Raw genomic sequence first — 27,216 nt, 5'->3', positions numbered from 1 at the left:
TACAACCATTTTTTATCCACAATTTCTGTATCCAACCAATATATATGAGTAAAAGCTGTCAAAACAATTTTATAACAATCAATTAAAGATAAATCACAACAAATGATAAAATGTAATTTTTAACAGAGCTGGTTTTCGTTATGCGATTTTTCGATGTAGCCTGGATTTATAGTTCCGCGGAACAAAAATAACGCTTTTATCTCTAAAATCATTGCAATATCTGCCAGAACCGATATCTGTTCCAGGAATGTAATATGGATTGTAAAATAAATGGAAGAATGAAAACTAAATAAAAAATAGACATTTCAGCAGCAGTAAGGTAAACATAATATGACATTTAACTATATTGAATTTGTATTTTTATACCGCCTCCGAATATCTAATTTTTTTGAGAAATTGCTGTATGATGTAATGATTTCTTCTTATTTCGGAAGGCATAACACAAACGAAGCAAGCACTTCTATAATGAATAAATATAAGCTTTTTTCGTCTGTGGTTCAACGTTTCCGTTAAATAAGTAGAGGCGTGCAACTATTGTTCCTACGTATATTTTCAGCTTGAGTCAGTCAACGCTTATAGATGCAGTGACCCAACTCCAAGGCGTGTCAATCGTGACGTGGTTATTTTCATAGGCGCGTTGAGTGATCCCTTGTCATATGCCGGTCACTACAACGGTACACTCGACAGTTAAGAGAACTGTTTATTAATTTTACATTAAATTAAATATATCTGTATCTAAGTAGAATTATGATAAGTCGCCCAATTTATTTTTTCCATATATATTTAAAAAAAGCTATTACATAAAGCAACCTTCAATATAATGTAATACCTTTTGCATTGTCATGTTTTGGCTTATAGATGGGAGTTAAAATGCAAAAATTACAATATTTTTACAATTTACCACAAACTACTACTTTACTATTGCTCAATATAGCATATATATTAAATTTGTACACCAGCGTTGTTTATTGTTAAAACTGTTAAAATATTGTAAAATACACTTGTGTTAATTTAGATGGAAAACTCGAGTTCGCCACGTTACGCCGCACACTCACGCGTACTCATGTTTCATTATATTACACTCTTCACTAATTAAAATCCACAGAGCAGGCTAGATAATACACAAAGTTATCGCGTAACGTTATAGTCTGCTTAACAACAAAATCTAATAATCACAACTATCGCGGCTCTCAACGCTCAACACTCGAGCCCTTATAAACAAACCCCTTTAAATTTGATGCCGACAACTTTCAACTTAGTTTCACTTCATTACACCAGAGGTTGAGGCGAATATGAATTTGTAGTGCTATTTACACATGTAGCCATATTCTTTGCCGATTTAAATGGGACGATAAAGTCCATATCACTACAGCGTTGCATATGGCAAAGTTTTTTTTATAGAACAGTGGTAAACGGGCAGGAGGCTCACCTGATGTTGGGCGATATCGCCGCCCACGGACACTCTTAATGCCAGAGGGCTCGCGCGTTGTCGTTTTAAGAAATGGTACGCCTCTTTTTGTGAAGGATCCTAAGTCGGAAATACTTCAGCCTGCATCTGGTTCCATATAGTAGTGGTGCGCGGCAAAACCTGCCTTAAAAAAACGCTCAGTTGTGAAACGACGGACGCCGAGGTAATACGGATGGAATTTCGTATTCTACCTCGACGTCCTATGATCAAACTTAGCTGCAGGTAATAATCCGAACACTCTTCTGATCACTCTCCATGGTAAATCCGGTAGAAGGTGCATTAAGACCCCACATCTCTACGCAACGCCAATGGATCAAGCCACTCGGAAATTGTTTTTTAAAGTCTAAAAGCTATTTAACAGACTATCTAGATAACAAGAGTGATTAACATCAAACTCAGCAAATAATAAACTAGTAATGTTTGTAAACGACGCCATGACCCGAAATACTTTCAGATCATTACCGGATAAGTTGATTCATGAATCTCTCGCGAATCGCCCGAATCTCATAAAGCGTATTCCTTATCTAATTAGGGACCAGATGATCATCAATCACTGGGCCGGCGTGGACAAACACTGTACAAAGTGTACAATTTGTCACGTCACGCTCTAATCAGAGTCGCCTTGGATGCGCCATTACTGAAGGCGAGATTGAGAGCGCTGCGTGCGATAAATGAACCTGGGACTCTACACACTCATTATCACGATTAATGTGAGGTGGGTCTCTTACAAAGGTTAAATATCTTTGTACTTTCAGTATAAGAGATTACAAAAAGGCGAAAATATTATGTTTTATCAAAAATACGTATACTCAAACTCAAAATAATTTTATTCATATAGGTAACCATGTAAACGTATGAACGTCAACAAAAAAGATGTTCAATTGATTCTAAATTTACATTTACTACCAGTTCGCAAGTCAAGGGCGTAGGGAGGACAAGAAGAACTGGCAAAATACTCTCCGCCACTCTTTTAAATCGCTAAGTTTTGAGTCATACAAATTGTTTGAACTGGAGCAAAGATCATTTAAATATTCGTCAAATTTATAAAAAAGCTTTATTGATTAATTGAATTCATTTCGCTTGCGAGTTTGTTGTAAAAATGAATACAATTTAGTATTTACATATAAGGAGTAGTTTTTCTTCTGTAGCCTGGTTGGTCGTACACTCAAATTAGTTTCGTTTCGAGTATATTATTGGTGAAAGGCACCATTTGTTTTAAAATCGTTTACATTTCTTTGTACACACAACAAGGTTTCAAGAAAATATTGACCAGATAGTGTCATAATATTTATTTCTTTAAACTTATTCCGTACCAGTCGGTACGGAGAAACACAACAAATACCCCGAACAGCCCGCTATATAACTGTTATCATTCAATTTATTCGTGATAACATTGTACACTGAAAAATGCATAATTAAAGTAGCGCTGTCATAATATAGGCATTATGCAAATCAATATAAATTAAGTAAGAATAAATGTACAGAGTCCCAAAGATGAAACAGTTGGCACTTGCAACAGTAACAATCGATATTAAGCTCAATAGACGACTGTCGATTCGAACAAAGGCGACGCGTGATTAGTAAAACTGTCACGAGCGAACGGAACTATGAACGTCGGACATGTACGGGAATGTTAATTCTGCGTACAAATACGGATCAATGTCGAGTGACCCTTTGGTTATAGGTAATTATGGACGCATTACAATTAATGAAACGTCTTGTATCATAGTAGTTACTGTAATGATAACAGAAATAATTGCAATATAATAGGTAAAAAGAAAGTGAACGTATCTTCTGGTTTTTAATTAATTAATTATGTATTATATAACTTATACTTCGTCACATCGCTTCAAATCTACAAAACATTTGTTTACAAATTTGCGGAATTATGTCGATCAGTCGAAAAATGTTAAATTTCAGTATAAATAACAGTGAGTTCAAATACAGAGCCGAAGAATCTAATTTCCCAGCATCTCCTTTGTATTAACGGTTTTTCACAGAAAAATTAATACCACTTTTACATCTACTCAACCGTGAAATAAGCCTAAAAGGTCTTTTAAATGAACCCTTCAAAGATTGGTTGTTAAATCGATGTCCACCTTTATTCTCCATCGTCAGCGGTTTATAAATCCAACATTTTTGCCTTTATTCAGCCGTTTGATCTGACCCTTAATCTGCTTGGGAAATAATCGGATTTTCAGTTATAACCATTTATATAAATACAGTGGTACCTCGATATTCGAGTGTTTCGACATACAAGCAGTCAACAAAAGACAGCAAAATTTTACATACAAGAAATCGCACAGTACACACTACAGTCTCTAAGCATTTTTTCCTTTTTGTACATTTAAATTCATTATCACATTTATTTTTAACCATGGGTCCGAAGAATAACTTGATGTCTATTAAATTAAAGCGTAAAAAAAAAATATATAAATTATTCTATATAGTATATTATTATAGTACTTAACAAAAGCTACTGAGGTGGTGTTTTGGAAGCTGTTTTCAATCAAGATTACGAAACGAATTATATTCGTATATCGAGGCACCACATACCAGATTACGTATATAGCTAATACTCATTTATTTGAATAAAAAAAACAACGAGAGTGTCACACAGGTGACATAATGACACTTGACCCGACTTCAGCGGCCAAATGATTGTTTCAACGAGATTCACCTCTCCTATTATTCAGTTACTCTATAGTCTATTGAATTTACAGTGAAATGCTATAAATAGAGCTTTAAGTTCCACCTCCCCTTTTTCTTTGTTCTAAATAATTAAGAGCAGTGTTTGCCTAGTGGCTTCAGCGTGCGACTCTCATACCTGAGGTCGTAGGTTCGATCCCGGCTGTGCACCAATAGACTTTATATGGGCGCATTTAGCATTCGCTTTAACGGTAAAGGAAAACATCGTGAGGAAACCGGCTCACCCAAAAAGTTGACGGCGTGCGTCAGGCACAGGAGGCTGAACACCTACTAGCCTTTTAGATTGACAAATGATCATGAAACAGATACAAAAATCTGAGGCCCAGACTTATAAAGGTTGTAGTGCCAATGATTTATTTTTAAATAGTTTACAAGAATTAGAGGAAATTTTCCGTGAGTAAAAAAAACAATTTATAGCAAATTTTCCGTGAGTAAAAAAAACAAATGTTTCATAAATCAATGTCTAAAATTTCCCCGATAGCTTTTACCGCATTTGAGCAGGTCCAACGACTCATTACTGAATGATATTTAACAATTTTTATTTAAAGGCCGGCAACGCACTTGCAAGCCTTCTGGCAATATGAGTGTCCATGGGCGGCGGTATCACTTAACATCAGGTGAGCCTCCTGCCCGTTTGCCTCCTATTACATAAAAAACACATTTTTCGCCACTGAAACACTAGACTATAGCCAGCCAGAGTGAGAATACTTGATCACGGCCTCATTCCTTGCCGGGGCAAATAAAACGGGAAACAGCGACTCCAATGATTTCCCTCGACATTTTACACTTTTTACTGTTCCTGCTTTTTGGGCTAATGGGATTTTCTTTGCGACTTTGTGTATGCTTTATGTGTATTTTAATCAAAGAATTCATATAACACGAAACTTTAAAAATTATATTTGGAATTCTCTTTGTTCGAGTTCGTAATTGTACAAAATGCTATTTAAGATAATAAAAATGTACCGCTACCATTATTGACATTAGACCAAACGACATAATATTTAGGTTATTGAAGCTTAATTTTATTTCAAGAACCTTTAGTCTACTTTACGTAAGTAGCGGTAATACATTGGGTACTTTCAAAGAATACCTCGGAAACCCACTGAAAACAGTAAGTACGAGTAACATAACATTTTATCGCGTCGTAAGCAAACCGCAAGCACTCAAATCTTGATGTTATTCGCCAAAAAGTAACGGCGTATATCTACAGTTTATTTTTGTACCTACATATTCCGCACGCAAAATTTTTTGGCACGCTCTCGCCCAAAAGTGGCTAACATAGTAGCATTGTGTAAGCGACCCAATAATCCGCATCTTTTTTGGACAAGCTGCTAAAATACATTTCGGGTGTGTAAATACACCAGTAGTATTATACTTTAGTTTGGTTTATGCATCAAGAAAACAACTTAAAAAATCGTCTGAATTTGTTTATATATCCGTTGAAAACGTTATATTTAAATAACAAGCATTTTGGCAATCAAATAAAACTGGGACGGAAAATGCACAAAAGCACATGCTTTCATTAGCAAACACACTGTAAACTAGATGATTCGTTCACATAGCACTCCGGGTGTAATTGCGAAAATCCCCGTGATCCCTGTTTATTTTCGAGGGACTGCCGACGACCTCCGAACTGAGGAGAAGCGGGAGAAACTCGGCAAACTAATAGAGCATGTCCCGAATCAACTTCGAAAGTTTGACATGAACTCTTTTACTCGACTGACTGCACACAAGGGAGTATATTTTCGTGTCCATCTCGTCCGTGCTTTATGATGAAGCGTTGGTTAAAAATATAATAATGTGATATTAATATTATTTTTCTCTATTACACTCAATCTTAAGTTTTCTTTTATTCCATTTGTAACATGCTTTCCGCCATCTTTTTCCAACTCAATTACAGGCAATGAGTAATGTTAAAACAATAAAAGGGATTAATTTCAGTTAGTTTCTCAAACAGTTTTCACTATATAGCAACGCAATATTCCAACCCACGTATAAAGTCGAATTGAGATTTAAAACTTTGCGCTACCTCAAAGTTTTTATTCTGTAAAATCTTCCGTAATCCAAATACACCCGTCGCGAGGAGCGGACGTGAGTCGCGTACCGAAACTTACCGTAAAAATGATTCCTACAATATCCCCAACTTAAATGTCCACCGTCGCTTGAGCCAGCCCTATTTAAATAAACTATGAGTTTCCTAAATGGGACAAAGAACCCACGGAGTTAGCCACGCCGTAATAATTTAATAAGTCTACCCTTAAATATATTGATTACAAGATAGATATTTAATATCTATCTTGTAAGTTTATTTATTAAAACTTCGATACATTACAAATAAAATCAAGTAAGACACGATGAGGGATGCAACGGGCGGCCTAATCGCTAACAAGCGATCTGTGCCAGGCAACCCTAGCGAGGAAAAATACTAAGGGTAAAGTGCAAGAAGTGCATTATATTATTTAACTAAATTAGCAAAAACAAAATTACAAGTAACACTGCAAAATTATATAGGTAATTACCAATGTGGCCTTGCCTACAAAAGGTGAGAGATGAAATTTCCAAATACTCAAAATCAGAGGAGCGTAACATAATATAAGGACCTAAGAACTTGAATTCATTTTTAAAATAACTCTCTTATTTTTCTCCTAGTTTTGAAATTGAGTATAGAAGATGAAGCAGTTTCATGTTCATGAAAGGGGTGGTGTCCGAAGTATTAGCTACATCAAATCAGCATGCAAATGTAAAAATATATTTAATAAAAACTTATTATGGCAAAACAGAAGAACAAACATAAACTGACCAAGTGACGTTGGAGTGAGCCAGTTAGCAAAGGTTAAGAGATTGAAGCTCACAGACGATGCGGAACGACTTTCTTTTTTAATATGTGCCGATGTAATCTTAAACTTAATGCGTGCAAGGAGAGGGCAGTTAAAACGAGATTTTATTCTTAATTAATTTAGGCTTACAAATGTGTTCAATAGTCGGAATTCGGTAAAAACGTGCAGGAGTAATAAACATACGCCTTTCAATTCTAACACACAGTTTAAATAATAATAGGATAATATCTACTAAGGTCATAAAACGCAGATAAAGAATCACTTTCAAACATTACTTTAGCGTTTAGAACGCATTTCGGGCAAACGACATCGGCATTACAGTAAAAGCTGTAACGGGAATACATCGTACGCGAATCCGGGGTTTACTTTTATTAACTATTTGACGACGGCCGCCGAGGCAGTGCTTCCTTGAATGTAAATAGATTTTATTGCACCCTCAACTATTGTATGGAAAACATTTGGATTCTACAAGGGTCGAAGAGGATTTGAAGTAATGATATCGGAAGTATTTTCCGAAACCAATTCGAAATTCGAATCATCACCCTATATCGAATTATTTGAATATATGTATTCTATATTATCATTAGGCATAGAGAAAAGGATAAAAGTAAACTAGAACCCATGTCCCGTTCTTAGTGAAGACAAAGTCAGAAATTAACTGTGAAATTCATTGTTATGATTCCATTTCAACAGCAACATTGAATATCACTTATCATTTATTGCTGACATTATTAATACCTATAAGTCGTTAAATACCTATTCAGATTTGTAATCGATACCACAATTTTGTTATCTAAATTGAAACATGAAAACATTCGGCTATTTCAATTCGTCCATGAATTATCTATTAACGATTAATTTCACATTCAATGACACATAAATCATCTGGCGAATATTTCAATCAATCTAGAGTGCCATGGGAATATAAAGTTTATAATACACCAGCTCGCTATACTGTGTACAATTTGAATCAAAGCGGAACACATAAAATCCAGGTAATCAGTCAATACAATCGAGTCTCTTACAAGTTTTGAAAGGTAAGGTAAGTTTTTGTAGGTAAATAATCTATCATAAGTCCGAATCGTTGTTGTTTTGTTTTTTCGTCCTAGAAAGATATTAGAGCGACTTATGGCCATGTGTAATACCTTTTCAGAATCCCTATTAAATGCGCCAAAACAGGGTTTGTAATACATGGTTACTTTTCGGTAGAGTATTTTTTTTTCACAGTGGGGTCCGAAGTAAACAAAAAGTGTTGATTTTAAAAAAAATTATATCGTATAACTTAATATTATCTTCAATACACTGAATAAACAACTATAAATAGTATGTCTAACGCAAGAACTCATCAGTACCAATCTAGTGAATATTATGAAAAAGACACAGGATGTATTTTTTTCGATTTTTAATAAGAATTAGTAAAAAAAAGTCAATTTTATTACACAACACAAAATAAATTATAACTCTGCAGGGGTTGAGCTTAGAGACCTCCCGTAGAACAATTTTTTGCAGCTGATGACCTCATCTATTCCCTATTTGCGTTTGATCCACGACTTTTTGGCCACCCTGTATATAGGTAGGAAAAGTTGCCTTAAATGCTCGCTAAGAAAGGATGAACATCAAGATAACCTACAAAAGTTCCATGATTATTCTAATTCCAAGTATAGAATTAGAATCATCGTTATCCCTTATATTGAGCTCTGGGAATACAGAAGTAATGCTGTATTCCCATGGCCGCAAAATAGTATTGGGCGTATAGGATCGGTACGTCCTTATTACATTAGTTTTCCAAGCGTGAAAGCCAGAGGAGCTTGCCCTCGTTTCGGGTAAGGGGTAATATCTCGGTTATTCCACTTTTTACATATACCGTTTAATGTGTTTTATCGTTTTTTAAATAATAATGCTATTCAGATGTTTCTGTCAAATTATTTCTTATTATATTTCACTACGTAAACCAAACATAAGCACCTAAAAATTGTAGTATAATGTCCGCCACTAAAACTGTAATTATAATAAACTTCGCTTTCTTCCATTCCTGGCTATAACCAAAGCACATGGTTCCAGCTGGACGGAGCAACGTCACACACGTCCAATACGTCTCTGCCACGAGTTCGTGAAATTTTCTTAGGCAAATTGATCTCCAGGAGAGGTGACATAAATTGGCCTCCACGCAGTCTTGATTTCACCCATACGGACTTTTTCTTATGGGGCTATCTTTAATTTAAAATCTATGCCAATAAGCCAAGTCGGCTCTCTGGCGCAATTGAAAGAAAATATCCGTCACGAAATAGCAGCCATCACTGAGTCCACCTGCCGAGCCGTCATAAGTAATTTTATTGTTCGATTAAATGAGTGCCGCGAACGCGATGGTCTACATTTGGACGGTATTATTTTTAAGAAATTAATTCCCAAAATGTGTACTTTTATAATGAATAAACACTTTTTTGATACACGACTTACTTTTTTTGAATCGATCAACTAAATATGAACTTCCTTTTGAGACACCCTATATAACTTAAAAATTAGAAAAAAAATAAGTTGCTTTTGTGAATATTAAGTACGAAAAATAAAATATGCTTGCTCAGTAATAAAGGCGCAACCAATAAAGCTCCGAGTAGTGGGTATTATCTGACAATGTCCAGACAAAACAAAAAGTATCGTCAAACAGAATGTTGCGTCGTCCATTGTATTATAACTTATTGCTCAATATATTCCCTACTTGAGACACTGTTCTTGTATCGGGCCCTCAGAAATAATACCGGATCTTGTATATTTTATTATAGTATAAGAGCATACTACGATACCGAGGACAAAAGATATCACAGTAAGCTTCAGCTATGTTTGTAAATCCATTCAAACTTGAAGAAATATGTTTCCGTGGATGCGATGGATGTAACCGCGAGTAAAAGCGAGTTATTTTACTGATAACCCGTCGTGAAACTATGTAGATCAATACTTTTTACGCGTTCTGCAAGTTTTTTAAAATATTTCTGGATATTTTGCCTTCCAACTGTAAATTAATTATTGAAATTAGTTTTGATTTTAGTAAAATCTGTAACAAACGTAATGTTGAAACCTTTCGGAAAATAAATTTCTATTTGAGATAATAGCAATTTTACAATCGCTAAAATTATAACCACAACCTCAAGACTAAGACTCCAGCGAGCTCAATATTGCAACCGAGTCGTTCCTACCTTCCTATAATATATATTTAAAAAATCAAATTATATAATATATATTTAGAAAATCAAATTATATAATATATATTTAGAAAATCAAATTATATAAAATCAGTATCATGTGTATCATACGCAGGTTATGATACACATTTTCAAAGATTGAAATTTTGCTTACAAAACTATGTTGCATCGTGTCGGAATATCTGTGACCTCGTAATATTTTGGCAGCTTTAGATAGTAATATGATTAATACAAAAGTAACTCCTTTATAATAGGTAATCGTTGATTGTTAATTAAAGTCTATTTTATTAACATAAATGTTTGTACAATAATGCTTTAAAAAAACATACCTTGTCTAAGGTCTTTTTAAAATACATAAAAAAAAGTTTTTTTAGTATTTATTTATTTTTATATAGATATTTTATTTAAAACTTGTAAATAAATAGTGTAATAATCAATTAGATAAACACTGCAAAGCACTGAATAATTTTAAATACGACACAGCAACACAGAACAATTTTATTCGTAAAATTATATTGTTTTAAAATTGTATTATAGCATTAGGCAATCTGTTGCATCAATAATATTGGATTCCTGGATCGGCAATACGATACATAGTATACGAAATATCTGGCGTATCGTAATATATTCTCAGATGGAACTAGTCATGAGCTGATAGAACACGATTTCAATATGTATAATATGTGAATCGCGTGCAATTGGAAGCGATATCTCTCTCATACGTGTTCCGGCAAACCATCTAGCATAACGTGACCTATTCCTAGTACGAAGTCTGCTGATAATTCCGGTTCTAGACAAAATTGCTGCGGCGTAACTAGTAAGAGTAGTTAGGATAATGGCGGGCTGTCGATGAACGCTAAGTTGTCTCCGTAAAATGTATTCAGGGCGTATGATTTGTCTAACTATTCATATTAAAAGCTTTTCACGTAAAGTACTTGACATACGTAGTAGTAGCTTTTACGAATTTTACATATTTTAATGTTTATTGAATTAAGCGCGTGATGTATAACGTTTGACAAATAATAAATATACAATAGCAGAAGCAAGTATAAAAAACACTAAAACTCTTAAGCAAAAACGAAGAGCATAATAGAAATTGTTAGCAATATATTCATTGTGAGAACGATATTTTTTGCAAGGAATTATACTGGCTTTGACAATAAATATGCAGGATAATATATATACACGGAAAAATAAATATGCAATTTTATTTTTTATTATTGTAATATAAGGAATCTGATATAAACGATACTTTACTTAAAAGTAAAAATCTGAAATGTGAAAATATCGTCACCTACGTATTACAGAGTTTATTGCCAGTTCTTCTCTTCCGTTCTACGCCCTTGATTTGAGAACTGCCAGTAAATGTAAAATTAGAAGCATTTTCATATATTTCTTTTTTGACGTTCATAAGTGTACATTGATTGTGTTGCCTATATGAATAAATGATTTTTGATTTTTGACTACAGTATATATACAACAATATTTGTGTTTTTTATTTGATAACAAATTATTTTTAAGTTTCATTATCAATACTAAAGTTGGTTAACATTAGAGTCAATAATTGTATTGAGCTTTTATTAAGCTCGCATATTACGCTCAGATTATTCAACTGTAGGATAGTTACTGGAGGCTTAGCGAATTAATACATTTGAATTAAGCACCTCATGTTAGCCCAGCTACGTATTAAGCATTATTAACTAGTAGCTTATCATTATTATACTAAACAAATTTATTATAAAAATCATTTATACAATATATTTGTTCAGTGTGTGTGTACATCAGTGTAACCTCCTTTAAATTCCTATCGCTATTATATTATTCGGAACAAAACGAGTAGCTTGCTTCTTAATAATTTTATGCGAACGGCGCTAGCTAACACACAATATATAATAAGCAAGATTCAGTATTATTGTTAAATCTCCCGATCCTAATGATTAAACATAACAATCTCGGAGGCATGGACCACATTCTTTTAGATTAAATCGCGCGTATCAGCAACATATTGCAAATACATATTCGAGTTAACTAGAAATAAAAAAAATGTGAAAATTCTTCCAACATAATTAGATGTAGGAATAACAAGAACAAAATAAAAAAAAAATATTTTTTTTCTCAAACGTCACAATAAAGTAGTCAGCAAGCGCGGTGATTGTCATATTGGTTTAGTTCATATTTTGTAAGATATTTCACAAAAATATTATTAATTAATAGTTGTTTAGTTGTCTAAGCATTACAATTCGTAGATCGTACCGTCACGCGAAATCCTTGTAAGCTGTTTGCAAAGCAAGCATTGACGTTGTGACTACGGTGTAGCGTGTTCCGGCTACGCCGTAGCAATTCGTAGCGGATTTACACCCTAATAATTTTAGCCGCATAATCTAGGTAGCTACGGAACGAGAATAAATGAATTTTACAGCCCTTAGTTTGCAGACTACGTTTTCATTAAACGTATTTTGTCTGAATCGCTATTAACATATTGAATGTAAAGGTCCCTGACCTATTTAAGCATATATAAGAGACATATGCAGATATGTGACACTATACTTACACTCAATTATTTTTTATTATATAGATATCTATATGAAACATGATAATAATAAATGTTTCGTTCAATCTATGTTATATCATTCCTATTCCTTGCTATTCGTTCAATATAACCGTAGTTGTATTAGTGCTTCAGGAATGGCTAATAATTTTCATGATGCAAACTGCTTCAGTCAAAGACTCGAGATTACTATCAAAGAGCATAATATTACTGACAAAAAGGACCGCATTAACAGTTCCATTCTGTGTCACTTTGTGAGAGGTGGAGCTTTGAGATTTACTCTTTAGCTGAGAGCACACCGGGCTCAGCTGATTATTATATAATGGACTCACGAATGCGCATGATTGTATGTTGTTTTTTATTTACAAATATCCACGCATTTTCAAATATACATACAATTCAATTTTAATATAGGAGAATGTAACTCTAAATTTTAAATATCGGGAATTAACAATCTATTATTATTGAGTGACCTGCGTACGTTATACATTACTTTTCAATTTTGGTGTTGTTTTTTTCAAAGTTTTATCCTTTAAGCAGCTTTTATCGTTTCTATAATAAACCTTTTCCCAAATACACTAAATACTCGTTTAAACCAACTTATGTAATGGGAATATAATAACATTCCCATCCCAAACGGTCCTATAAAATATACCCGGGCCATCGGTTATCCCCGTCCGGGTGAAGCGGTCAAAATGATACACGGCCGGATAAGACAATGTAGCGGAAAGGTGCAGCCGGGCAACCTTTCGATTTCCTTTATTGTCCTTAAGATCGATATTTGTCACTATAGCTTTTGGTCCTGTATGCTTTTTAAATTTTAAAGACAATCGCATTTGAATAAAACATTAGTTGAACGAAGTAGATGAAGCCGTACAACCCAATAATAGTTAAATTATATTTTTACGGATTTACTTATTTTTAAAGGTATATTATTATAGATCGCTGCTTTGCCAACAAAAATCTTACATATTTATTCTGTGGCTATATGAAGAAGCTTCGCCTCGATGGGAGCGAGATGTCTATCTTGGGATATGACACAGGCGTTAGCGCACCGCGTCCGTGACGTAGAACAATTTGTTATAATAATTAATTTGCTAATTAATCAATATAGTTTGAGTGCCAATATATCCAGTGTTTGTATAAGCATTGTTGGCCTAGTGGCTTTAGCGTGCTGAGGTGCTACGTGCGTCGATTCCCGGCTGTACACCAATGGACTTTCTTTCTATGTGCGAATTTAACATTCGCTCGAACGGTGAAGGAAAACTTCGTGAGAAAACCGGCTTGCCTTAGACCGTCGACTTGCCTATTGGATAAACAAACGATCATAAAACAGATAAAGAAATCTGAGACCTAAAAAAGGGTGTAGCGCCACTGATTTATTTTCTATTTTATTTGTATGAGTCGTGACGGACCGTCACCTATAACTCATGCCATTAATGCTCTAAATTAAAAACAAAGCAGCATCATCAAAGCATGTTATTTCATAATTAATATAGAATTAAAAAAAATAATTACTAAAAGGCTTAACCAACCAGCAATCATCCCTTCGGATAAGTCCATGTTATTACAAATAACAATTTTACCGGGCAGGTGTAACAAAGGTGGAATCGGTAAAAGTCTTACCGGATTAACCGGTCCGTACTAATTTAATACTCCGATTATATCTTCCGGGCAAAACGGATATCCAGTTTTGTTCTCAAGAGGCTACAAACGAGACAATGCTAAGCAACTAAACTATTACACGGCACACAATGTAAACTTTTGTTATGAGATGTTCTCAAATCTGTGATTTTATGAAACTTGTTACTGAAGGATAGCTTTTGATACGACTTATCGGCGATAACGCGTATCAACGTTAAATTTTTTAACAACGATTTGAAATACTAAGTCCAATAAGGTTATGTAAATGAATTGTTTGTCTTAAATTTGCACGTGACTATGAGAGTTATTTAATATTAGTCGATAAGTGCTAACTATTGGATCAGAATAAATTGGACAGTTGAAAAATTAAACATGGAATATTTCGTCAGTAACAAGTACAAATTATGATTTTAAAAATCTATTGAAACTTTATTCAAATGTTAGGGTTAAACATTACCTAACAAACTTAAAAAAAAATCTATGGTTTTAATTGTAGTGCATATTAAAGGTAGACATGTAATCATTAACCACTTCATATGTGTAAAGCAGGTAATTAGTACAAGTAGTGTTATATAATAATAAATCGCGCAGATAGCTACGCGGGCACTAACAATGCCAGATATTAACCCTTCAGAGTTCATTACATTGGATGGAGTTACGCAGGCATTAAGCCGATGACTGACTAGCTGTCTCGACATAAATCTAAAATCAATAGGCGATTACTTCGGAGGGATCCGGGGGGATATCTTAATTGCGCCGAGTTTCACCGCCCACGCAATCTCAATAATATACACGATATTATCAAGTTTCATACACAACAGATATTGTTAAGTAATCACCTTGCCAGTAATTTACCAACGTCAAACATTGTAAACTCATCAGTTACTAATATTACAAATAGGAAAATGTTTATTACTTATTTGTACATGACATGTTACGTGACTACGAAGAACGAAGGTATAGTTGCGTTTTGTGCAGTGAATCAGTATATTATTTCTTTAGATTATTTAGTAATTGATCTTAAATGATATAATATATTATTCGGGCTATGGTATATACTACGTATATAATAGCAATATCGAATACATATTACACACGACCGTATTGGTAATATGGAACTTCAAAATAGGAAATAATATTTTTGGTTTTCTCGGAAATACAATCAATAAAAAATATTCATCCATGCACAAAACATGTAAAAAATTATAGATTATAACAAAGAATATTATTTTATTAAATTTTTCTATTACTGATGGCATGGTGGATACAAGAATAAACTATATTTTTTACACTTTTTAGTTACGGACGTTAACCGGATATTTTACGAAGTAGGCTCGATTAGTTCTAAGGTTACACGGCACATAGTCCCTAAAGCCGTAATTATTCGAGTGATTAGAGGCGCGTCAGGTCCTCTCAATTAGTCAATTAGTAGGCGCCACGAGTAGGTTTCGAAAGGGATCACCATATACCATACACCATAAGTTATACATACAAACACGCATTTAAAGTACTTGCACTTCCTTGTGTGTGTCTCATTTGTTACAACACTACGCTACGCTATTTCAAAATTGTTCCTTTAAATTGTATATATCTGTATGACCGCTACTAAGATATACTACAACTTTATTGAACTATAGTTCAATAAATAAAAGTTTGTTAGGATTTTCTTTATCAAATTACGCAAAAGCGGGCACGTAATGAGATTATTATACCGGAAAATAAAAAATTACGTACCTAACTTAAAATTTTAGCTAACCTTAATTTTATAATGAAGAAAGCTGTCAAATCCTAAAAGGAAGACCTAAGGACAATTTACTCATAATTATTGTTATAACAAGAATTTCCACAGAGTGCAGTCGACCCTCGTAATTTTTTGGCAAAAGTTTTGCTTACATTTAATGGACTTTGCTTTCTAATAAGGCAGATACTTCATTAGTGTATAAACAATTTGAAATATGTTAAGGGCCCGCGACCCTATCGCTGTTACATTCAAAATTCCATACATTTAATAAACACAGCGGGAATTTCAATCAAACACTATTGAGGGAGGGTGTGTTTTGACGCTTGGCTAAAAAAAATTGGAAAACTTGTATTTATGATTACTTTCTAACCACGACTTTAACCCTGATAGCGAAACCATTTTTTTATTCTAATATTATAATAATAATAATAAAACATACTATGAATTCATATTTTATGAAACAAAACTTTTATCAAATTCCCTTTGATACATTTTTTACAACGCTAATATATCTCTTACGCTACTATTCCACCTTTACGCAAAGTGGATATATTTTTATACGTGCGTACTTTGTGAATAATAACTAAATTATAATAAAAAATGCTACTCTGTGCCACTCTTATTAAAATTCCATCCTAAATTTTATCCACATTCTCCGGAATTTTCAACACATATTTCTTACAAGTTTAATCTATTCAGAATTTATATTTAAAATTGAAGACATTCCACAATTTAACAGCGTTTAATAGCAGGTTGTGAATGTTCTATTTAATTTTTTAAAATTTTAGCAGTTTCGTACTTTTATTATCTTAATCTAGACATATAGATATCTAAATTACATACAGCCATCAAATTGCACAAATCTGCATTTTAAGAGATTCTACTAAATTTACTTGAGTGTGCCCCATTAGTTTTCGATGCCTAAATAAGCCTTTTCAAACTCAAAATCAAAATACTTTATTCATATAGGTAACTTAAGTACACTTATGAACGTCAACAGAAAAGATGTTAATTGATCTTGAAATTACATTTACTGCCAGTTCGCAAGACAAGGGCGTAGAGCAGGCAAGAAGAACTGGCAAGAAACTCTACGCGACTGCTCCTTTTAATCACCAAGTTTTGAGCCAATCAAAGTCGTCAATCTCAAGGATTAGGATAATTTAAATCGTAAAAAGCTTTATTGATTAATGTACGTTTAACGAGAGTTTTGAATGTAAATAAAATATGTAATTAATATATGCCGCTATATCGTAGGCTATATTTTGCTACCACCATACCAAAAAAGCCTTTGCAATTTTTACATTTCTCAAGCCTTTATACTTATTGGTGCATAGAAATACTTATTCCATTAATAAATAGCCTTCAAAATCACTTCTCAAGAGTATCTTCTGTTCAAGTATTAATAATTACTAAACTTTACAGAAGTCTAATAAAGACGAAATATTGAACATGTCGGGTTTTATTATCAGCCGTTCAAAGTCTACGTAAACTCAACTTCACAATAGGGTAATAATAAGCAGAGTAGTGGAAGGAAGTAAGCTAAATAACACCACTTACTTTTACATTTTAAATAATTTTTCAAATGTTTAATTATATTAAATTAATTATAATTAAACATTTTCAAAACTCTGTTTTTGATAAATAATCTGAAAACAGCCTAACCTTTTCGTTAAGGTAAGATGAAAAGTAGGACAGAAATGAATACTATTCGGTTTTAGCGATATAAAGAATTTCCTCAATGTAAATCTATATTTAAATGCTTTCGACGACTCCACCGTTGAAACGTTACAGGAAGACAGTTTTAGTCTTGAGTAATTAGGTCAAATAGCTAAGCTCGTAGCTCAGCTACAACGTGTCCTCTACTCAGCGCAAACTTACATTATAAAATCACCGTTGGGAGCCATAAGTGCTCCACCTTCGTATCGAAAGCCTTTGTATATTGGAAGCTATTAAACTTATTGACATGGGATTCCAACTTTCCCCCTCGCAAGCTCCAGCTAACGACTAGAAATGTAATTAGCTGGATGCATGCGAGCGGGTGGTCTGTATGATAATTTTGTATGGACCTATAGATTGGTTTATAGGGGTTTAGATTAAGTTTTTAACAACTGGGATATTATATGAATCAGATGAAAAATTGCCAATGTAGTAGCCCGAACTATCTAAATGAAAATTGGTTCTATGTTACATAATATGGAAGTATATCCAACTGAAAATGTAACAGTAAAAATTATTGTATCAAGTTCAATCAGTAATTAAATAAAAAGGAAGTGAAAAAGTATAAAAAGGTACTCGTGAAAACGAATATTATTCCTATCTTTTGGCAACCATCAAATATTAGGAAAAATCGCATGCGAAAAGTCAATAGCGATAAATGAATTTTCGACGGTTTTCTTTTGAAAATAATGTTTTTTACAACCGGGTAGCGTTTTTCGTGGCAGTAAATTTTCCGTTTCATTCAATGTTTTATTTCACAAATCACGTCAATTAGCTTTTAGTATGTTTATCTAAAATCTAAAAGAGTATAAATGTTTTCCAGTAAAGTATTTTAAAACTACCTAAACTTTATTATAAGATGCATAAAATCAATCAGATTCATTCAAAACTGAATATACGAGATATATACTTATACAGATATAATTTAGAATTTTATGTCAAAGAAAAAAGATAAAATGTTGTCCTTCTTGAATCGGTGATTGCGATTGAATTGCTGAATCAATTATGATTAATTTCATAGTTTTACATGTTTATATACTCTAGTTTTATATAGAACATGTTCCATTGCACTCACTTTTTAATTCTGGCCATACATACTTCCTCATACTCACAAAAATCAGAAATTGATTGACTAATGTCTAGTCAAACTCGCATTAGGGCTGTGATTGAATACACGGGATAAAGTTATAAGAGGCACCGTCATAAATCTAACTTCAGTCGACGTCATTTCAGGGCTGCCACTCTTCAGAAATAAATTCATAGCCCAATTAATACAAGCATTTTTTGTTAAAATAATTGATTGTTGAAACTGTCAAAAGTGAAACCTACTGATAGCAGTATGGAGGACAGCGAGAGTATGTGGGAACGGAACAAACGGGCAGGAGGCTCACCTGATGTTAAATGATACCGCTGCCCATGGACACTCAATGCCAGAGGAGTCGCCAGTGAGTTCCCTTTTATGAATTGTTACGCTCTTTTCTTGAAGGACCCTAAGTCGAATTAGTTTGGAAATACTTCAGTAGGCGCTGGATCCACATAGTGGTTATGGCGCGGCAAAAAATGCAGTCGCGGTGATACGGGTGGAATTTTGTATGCTGCTTCGACTTGCCCAAGTTTCCGAGACCCGCCGTATCCGAGAATAGAGCCATGAAAATGACATTAAAATCTAAATCTTCTGGATGGAGGCGCACCTCGGCACACGTGTGTTTTGAAACAGAACCCGTCACAAGAATAATTTTCAAAGTTGCAAAAGCGGCATACTAGCCACAGGGCTCGTCCATAATATCATGAGGATATTGCCGGAGTTGTCATCGCACGGGCCCAATGGGAGACCTAGCTTAAGTTAATAAGGTCCCTTTCTAGGAAAGGGGATAATAGATACTATTGCAGTTTATCTTCTGGGCCATGGATCTAACCGATCGCGTGGTTGGTAAGATTTAAGGGTTCTTATACAAAAAATACTAATTATGATGATATATTTAAATAAATACAATAAACATATTAAGGAAACGAAAGAAAGATTTTTATCAAGAAAATAATGGCTACGACGTTTAGGTAGTTACTGTTACTCGTAATAGATAAACGCTTTAATATTCCACGTGATTAGAGTAAAGGTCAAAGGCTAGAGGGCATTAAGTGAAAAGCCCCCATAAACTATTACAAACAAAAGCCAAACGTTAAAGCGATCAATACAAATCTATAAAGTAGTTGGGAAGGCTTCCCTCACTAATGGAGCGAGTCAATTACTTAAGACCGGGGGAAACTCGATCATAAAATCCGGGTATATCGATCAGAGTCCGCCCGTGACCGCCGGTGCCCGGGTATCCGGGTGATATATAGTTTTTTCCATTTTCAGAACGCTCACCGTTGCCCGATAGATTGATTTATTATAACTCGAGGAGCGGTCGACAAACGGCTAAAGATTTCACGTCGCCTCTTACACTGACAACTTCATGAGACGATATTGGAAAATTTGTAAAGCTCACTGATTTTATATACTCGTTTAGGAAACTTTGCAGACTTTCGAAAATATAACATATATTTTATTTTCAAACTATGAATTATACTTGCTTTAATGTAGAACAAAAATAGTTAACATTTTTGTTAAACTTCCTACAATTAAAACCTTATATAAAACTAAATTAGTTAAGATATAATAGAAAATAATAGCTCCAATTATGTCTATTTTATTAGGTAAAAACCGGTAAATTCTTTCTTTAAATTTAGTAAAATGTTTATTAGTGCCTATATGATATGTTAGAGTATTTTCAGAGTAGCAATATTAGTAGAAATGATTTATAGGCAAATATAACCACAGATTAAACGCTTTCGAACGAATTAACTATATTCTTCTGATTTCTATTGCTGCTTCAGTGCCAGGATAAAAATATCAATAATTTACACAAAAAAAAAATTATAACAATGTCGAACTTAAGACAAAATATACCATAATTATGAAAAACAAGATATTCTGTATTTTCCGTAAAGAAGAAACGGAACCACTAAAAACTTCAACTAACGTCTTTATACTTTACAAATAGTCCGAGCTATTAGTGGACTTCAACAAGTGAGCGCTGTCGTTTAATGCTTTTATTTAACGTTATAAGTTATCTTTAGGATTCAAAGTTAATTATCTCACAACTTAATATTTTAAGGTGTTTAAACAACAACAGTTGCAAGTTACAAGGAAACCTTTTTGGGAATTCCAGCGTAAAATTGATAAGATTATTCTAGCTAAAACATTTACTTAAGTTTCAACCTACCCCAGTAATTACCATATTACTAAAGGTACACTTGTTAAAGGAGGCTGACATATGTAAATATTATATATTTTGGGGTTTCTGATGGACTGTAAAGGACTTATCTCAGGAGAGTCACGAACTAAAGGTTTTAATAAAAGGTAGTTTATTATAGGCGTTTGGTGCCATGTTTGTGTTCTAAGTTGTGTATTCTCTTTGTCTAGCCGAGGCACTGACGTCACGCCGTACAGTCGTGACTGGTCGTTTCTGACCATAGATCATTTCTGCTATCAGGTGTTTACATAACATAATACTCATCCTTCAATATTTTATATTTAGGAACAACGACGACAATTAACGGTGGTGAGGTACTAAGGTATACAGAAATTCAAGGAAATTAAATTGTTGTCTTAGGATCGAGGGTTGGAAAACAATAATTACGCATCGTAAACAGAGCTACGAAAACACTCGACGAACAAAGATCGACGAACAAAAGCTCATACAATTAGACGTCCACGTAATCGCTTCGAGAGGGCATAAATAAGACGCCAACAATTCCCACAATCAGCAAATATTTTCCTCCAATTCGGTGGAAACCGTTCGACGTACCTGCCCGCCGCTCCCGATCAAAGAGATGGAATCAATCGAGAGAGAAAAAACCACCCCGATAATATAATAGAATTGAATTATCGCCGAACGAAGACTTCGAGTGGGAAGACCGAGGAAATTCAGAATAAAAGAATCGGTAATTCGATTGTGCTCGCTAACAATCGATAGGACGATGTTTGTGCCACGATCGTGTAATGTAATAATGAAAATTGTTATGTTTCGATATTGCAACAGGTTCCGATGAGAAGTGAAACGAGAAAGGATATACTGTCACGGTTATTCGCGTCTGAAATGGCATCGCAGCTATTTTCACGTCCCTCATTGCGTTAAACTCCTTACTGTGGATTCCGTACGTTTTAACATTCGATTTCATCAATGTACTTATTTGTTATAAACTTGTAAACTAAAATGTCTCAGTATGACATAAAAACGTTTAATTTACTCCCAAAATTAATTGTTGGTAATTTGTTTTTTACGTAATCATAAAATTAATTTTGAAAACTTATGGTATCTCATGTCTCAGAATTGACAAAAAACGCGTTTAACATCGATTTAAGAGTTGAAATTATATATGGTGTTATCAAAACAATGCTTTTGAAACAAAAAACAAAAATTAAATTTAAATTTTCATTTACCGTCTGTTTCATTTGCGTATTGTTAAAAGTTTAGGTTTACCTCGTTTGTTAAATGATGTTATATGATGAATATAGTAATAAAAAAACATACAATTTCTAACACACAAAACATCATCCGTTGTTAAAAAATACTAGAATTACGCAGTATAGGATCATTAGCATTACAAAAAGGGGCCACCAATATTTTTCACACGTAAAAATCTTCTTTATCAAAGCTGGAGTTCACATTAACACCACTCTGAGCATATCGGTGACCCCAAAAACAATGAACATAAAACGCACTTACCCCTGACAAAGTTTTGATATTGTGCAAAGCGTCTTGCGCTTTCAGGGCTGCTTTTCGCGTGAAAAACGTCACAAAACAGCATCCTGGAACAGAAGCGAACGCTTACATGACGTAACAGCACACCGAGCGAACGTACATACAAATATATTACATGGGACGGTCCACACGTCAGTTAATATTTCTATTACATCATTGTATAATTAAAATTACTGACTACACTTACACTAGATATGACTTACTTATAATGTATAGACATCTATTACAAAAAAACACTGAACATACACCCTTTAGACTGTTACATTCAATTTTACAAACGTGATCGAATCAAATGACAAAATAATATTCTATATAGATAACTCTAACGTTTGACTTCTTAAGTATTTAATAGTTATTGTTAAAAAATACTTAAACATATTTTTATTCAACCTTTATATAGTAGTAAGGATAGGCGAAATAAAATCAAGTACAATAAGCTGTTAAAAGTCGGAACATAAGTACGTGAAATGTTAAATACTTAGGTAGCTTCAGCGATAATTATATGCTTCACAGTTGAAATTGTCCCTTGAATGCCTACCGTAAAAAGCGTGATAATTGCTTGGTCCATTTATAAGAAATAATTGGTGGTACTTAAATTTTAAGTTTTACTGTATCTAAAATATACGTACAAGATTTTATTAAAAAGGAAATTAGTGTTTTACAAAATTACCCAAAGATGGCGCTACAATCAATGTCGACGATTAGTAATATTGTGATGGACAGACTCTTAAAAATCTCCATTAAAATGGCTACAAATTATAAAAATAGAAAGCGATCGATACAAAAAGCAACAATAACATGATATTATTAGAATTGTTTACAAAACAGTGGCATTGACATTACACGACAATATTCTAAATACATTTTACGAATTGAACACCTGTTGTTAAACTCGTAAAATGTATCTATCTAGTATCTAGCGAACTATGTGTAGAAAATAATTACTTCGGATTTTCTTTATTATTTGCAGGTATTTCAAAAGACCTCAGATTTCAATTTCACTATTTAACCGCCTTTAAAAGATGAAAAATATACCTGAATTTCATAGAACCAAGTTTAAGGCTACAAAGAATTAAACAAAAGATATGCTATTTGTATGCGACTTACAAAAGGAAACCCGTACAAAAGAGTTTCAACAAAGCAGCAAAAACGTCAACATGTAACATGCGCGGCATTGTCGGAAGAAACAATATCAGGCGAGTCTTAGAGGGTCTAAATTGAGCCGTAATTTAAAGAAACAAGTCCAAGAGAACCGTTTCACTCATGAAAGTATTAAGACTCGAGTAGAAACTTAGGTACGTACTATATTGCGAGTTGTACCAATAACATTTCATCGTAACATTTATGATGTTTGAGACGAGTATTAGCTAACTTGGGTGACAACTGCCTTCTCAATGGCATAGTTGGTGGCGATTAGTTTATTAGAAACGCTTTCTTTTTTCGGTTCTATTGTTCATCGAAAGAGAAACACTATGAGAAATGATAATGAGGAATCTATAGTATCATAGAATCTGATATCCGAAAAAATTACGGGTACCCTAATAAAATTTAACCTTAATATTTCATTACTAAAGGTTACTATTGCCGAGATTTGTCAATAAAGTTTTAAAAATGCCTAAAATACAACTTAATATAATATTATATGCCGATATAAGTAAGGAAAAAAGTTGCGCAAATGATAAAATGTTCATTAAAAAAAGACGAATAGACAAATTACAATTATGCTGCTCTAATACACTCGAATGAAAACGAAAGCATTCGAACTGAATTTGAATTAATCGAGCCGACGAACTTCAGGAAAATTTCTGAAGTTTCTTCAACAAAAAAAACTAATTGACACTCTGTTATATCATTTCTATTCTCGTCCATCGCTCGTTTAATTAAACGGGAATTTTGTTAACTCAGTGGGTTTTAATAAAATTACTAAACTGGGCGCGTATTATTTCAGATATTTGATATTTATTTAGATTGTTTACAGCGACATAGACTCGTGCAAATATGAACCCCGATTTCGATTTTGTAATATGTAAATTGAAGGTACAGCTTCAATTATATCAATATCATAGATTAGATAACACCTGAATAGGTTTGTAACGATAAGTTCTGCAAGTTTCTGGAATTTTATTAGTACATTTGTTTGTAGATATTCTTCAAAACAAAATCCAGCACCATGCAATACAAATTTTTATTTCTCTTCGGACTTGATTCCAGTCGTGTTACAGAGCAGTAACGACGCTTCCCAAGTGAAAATAAATTAAATAGCGATGTCAATATTAAAAAGCTTTCCTATATATGTTACAAAGTTTAATAATTCGTAACATATTTGCGGATCGTATCCTACACGAAGAACCGAGGCTTGAACTCGACTTCAAAGAAAAGGGTACGTTTTTAATCACGTAGGCTTTTGAAGTGAGTAATAATTGTACACTCGTCTGCGCCTCAGTCTACGGTTGTAGGTGCTCGCGACACGTTAATTAACCGACTTTGGTTAATAAGACTCAATTCGCGAGCGAGGTAATGATTAAGCGTTAGGTTACGTTATAAGCCGCTTTGTTTGAAATCTACGTTTAAAATCTACTCCACGTTGCTCGTACTACAAACTATTACAGGGCCTTAACTATGCCATGAACAAATTTCTAAATGACAACACGTACATCTTATGTGTTATGAGACTGTTTTGTTGCAGTACCTTTTTCTATTTTTGGAAGTAATAACTAGATAAGATTACAAAGATTAATTTAGTAAAATTACTTATTTATCTTAAATTGAACAAATCTAAACTGTAGGCGCAAGTAAAGTGATGACCCATTTCAACAAAAAAATTTATTCTTGAGATATTTCCAAAGAAAAATGTCAAAAGTGATACACAAGCGAGAATGTCCCGTCTCCAGTTTCGCAGAAAGAAATGGCACTATATTATTTGCGTATACGAGTGCTTCAGGTCGGTAAAATTGCTTCCACACACTGAATGGGATGAATTTATTTTAAAATACCTTAAAAACTATGCGCATTCTCAATATATTTTTTTCTACAGCTTCTCTTCTATCTTATTACACATAAGAACGACCTATGCTTCATAAGGAATTGAATATAAATAATAACGAGTGTACAGGAGAATTTAGGCAAACAAACCCTTATAAATTTAATAAACACTATGTGTTTGAATTTTAGTTCGTACTATCTAAGTAAAAGAAGATTTCTTTTACTCATATTATATTATGCTTTTGTAAGTAGATTATGAAATATAATATAAAATTATCCAAGAAACCACTATTCAAACTCAAACTCAAACTCAAACTCAAAATATCTTTATTCAAGTAGGTAACTAAGTACACTTTTGAATAGTCAAGTTAAATTAATCGTAAATTTACATTTACTACCAGTTCGCAAGTCAAGGGCGTAGAGCGGGTAAGAAGAACTGGCAAGAAACTTTCCGCCACTCTTTTTAATCGCCAAGTATTGTCATACAAATTGTTTGAACTGGAGCAATTCAATCCCAAGGATTAGGATCATTTAAGTAGTCCTCAAATTTATAAAAAGCTTTGTTGATTAATTTTCGTTTAACGAGGACTTTGAATTTATTTAGTGATAATTCTCTAATTGCGCTTGGGAGTTTGTTGTAAAAACGAATACAATTTCCATATAAGGAGTGATTTATCTTTTGGAGCCTGGTTGGTCGTACACTCAAATTAGTTCTATTTCGCGTATTATACTGGTGAAAGTCACCATTTGTTTTAAAATCGTTTATATGTTTTTGGACATACAACAAGGCTTCAAGAATATATTGACCAGATAGTGTCATAATATTTAATTCCTTAAACTTATTCCGTACCGACTCCCTCGGAGAAACACAACAAATACCCCGAACAGCCCGCTTCTGCAGCACAAATATGGATTGAACCTCTGCAGCAGCACCCCATAATAAAATGCCGTACGACATAACGCTATGAAAGTAGCTATGATACACAATTTTAGCCGTGTCCTCATCAGTAAACTGTCGGATTTTCTTTACTGCATATGCTGCAGAGCTCAGCCTATTCGAAAGAGTCTCTATGTGTGGGCCCCATTGGAGTTTACTATCTATTGTTATGCCTAGAAAAACAGTTTTGTCAACAAAGTTTAGTTCACTGTCCTTAATTTTCAGGTTACCAATATCTCGCTTTACGCTAGTAGTTGTAAATCTAATACATTTTGTTTTATTCTCATTAAGCAATAAGTTATTTACATTAAACCAGTTAACTATACGAGAGATAGAATTGTTTACGTCGTCCAATAATACGTTATTCCTATTCACTTTAAATAGAAGTGAAGTGTCATCAGCAAACAATACCATCTCATGAACTTCGTTGACAAAGAATGGGAGGTCATTTATGTAAATCAGAAATAAGAAAGGCCCGAGAATCGATCCTTGGGGGACGCCCATTGATACCTGCGAACCCGGAGAGGTGACTCCATTGACATGAACTCTTTGGATCCTTCCCTTTAAATATGAATTCATCAGGCTGGAAGCTTTGCCATCAACGCCATAGTGTTGAAGCTTTCCAACGAGTA

General features: G+C 33.7%; 1 protein-coding gene across 6 annotated transcripts in view; it reads right to left on the bottom strand.

The window, feature by feature from the left end:
• The window catches only part of LOC125051432 (CUGBP Elav-like family member 2), a 222,034-nt gene that overhangs the window by 52,226 nt on the left and 142,592 nt on the right, over window positions 1–27,216 (bottom strand). For all 6 annotated transcript variants that reach the window (XM_047651734.1, XM_047651736.1, XM_047651730.1 and 3 more), the window contains one exon: window positions 22,630–22,712. In XM_047651734.1, coding sequence (XP_047507690.1) covers window positions 22,630–22,712 — 83 coding nt within the window. The remainder of the gene's footprint in view (window positions 1–22,629; window positions 22,713–27,216) is intronic.

This window comes from Pieris napi, chromosome 7, assembly GCF_905475465.1.
Source record: "Pieris napi chromosome 7, ilPieNapi1.2, whole genome shotgun sequence".
NCBI lineage: Eukaryota > Metazoa > Arthropoda > Insecta > Lepidoptera > Pieridae > Pieris > Pieris napi.
Note: the sequence above shows the minus strand (reverse complement) of the source record. Positions and strands in the feature narration are given on the sequence as shown.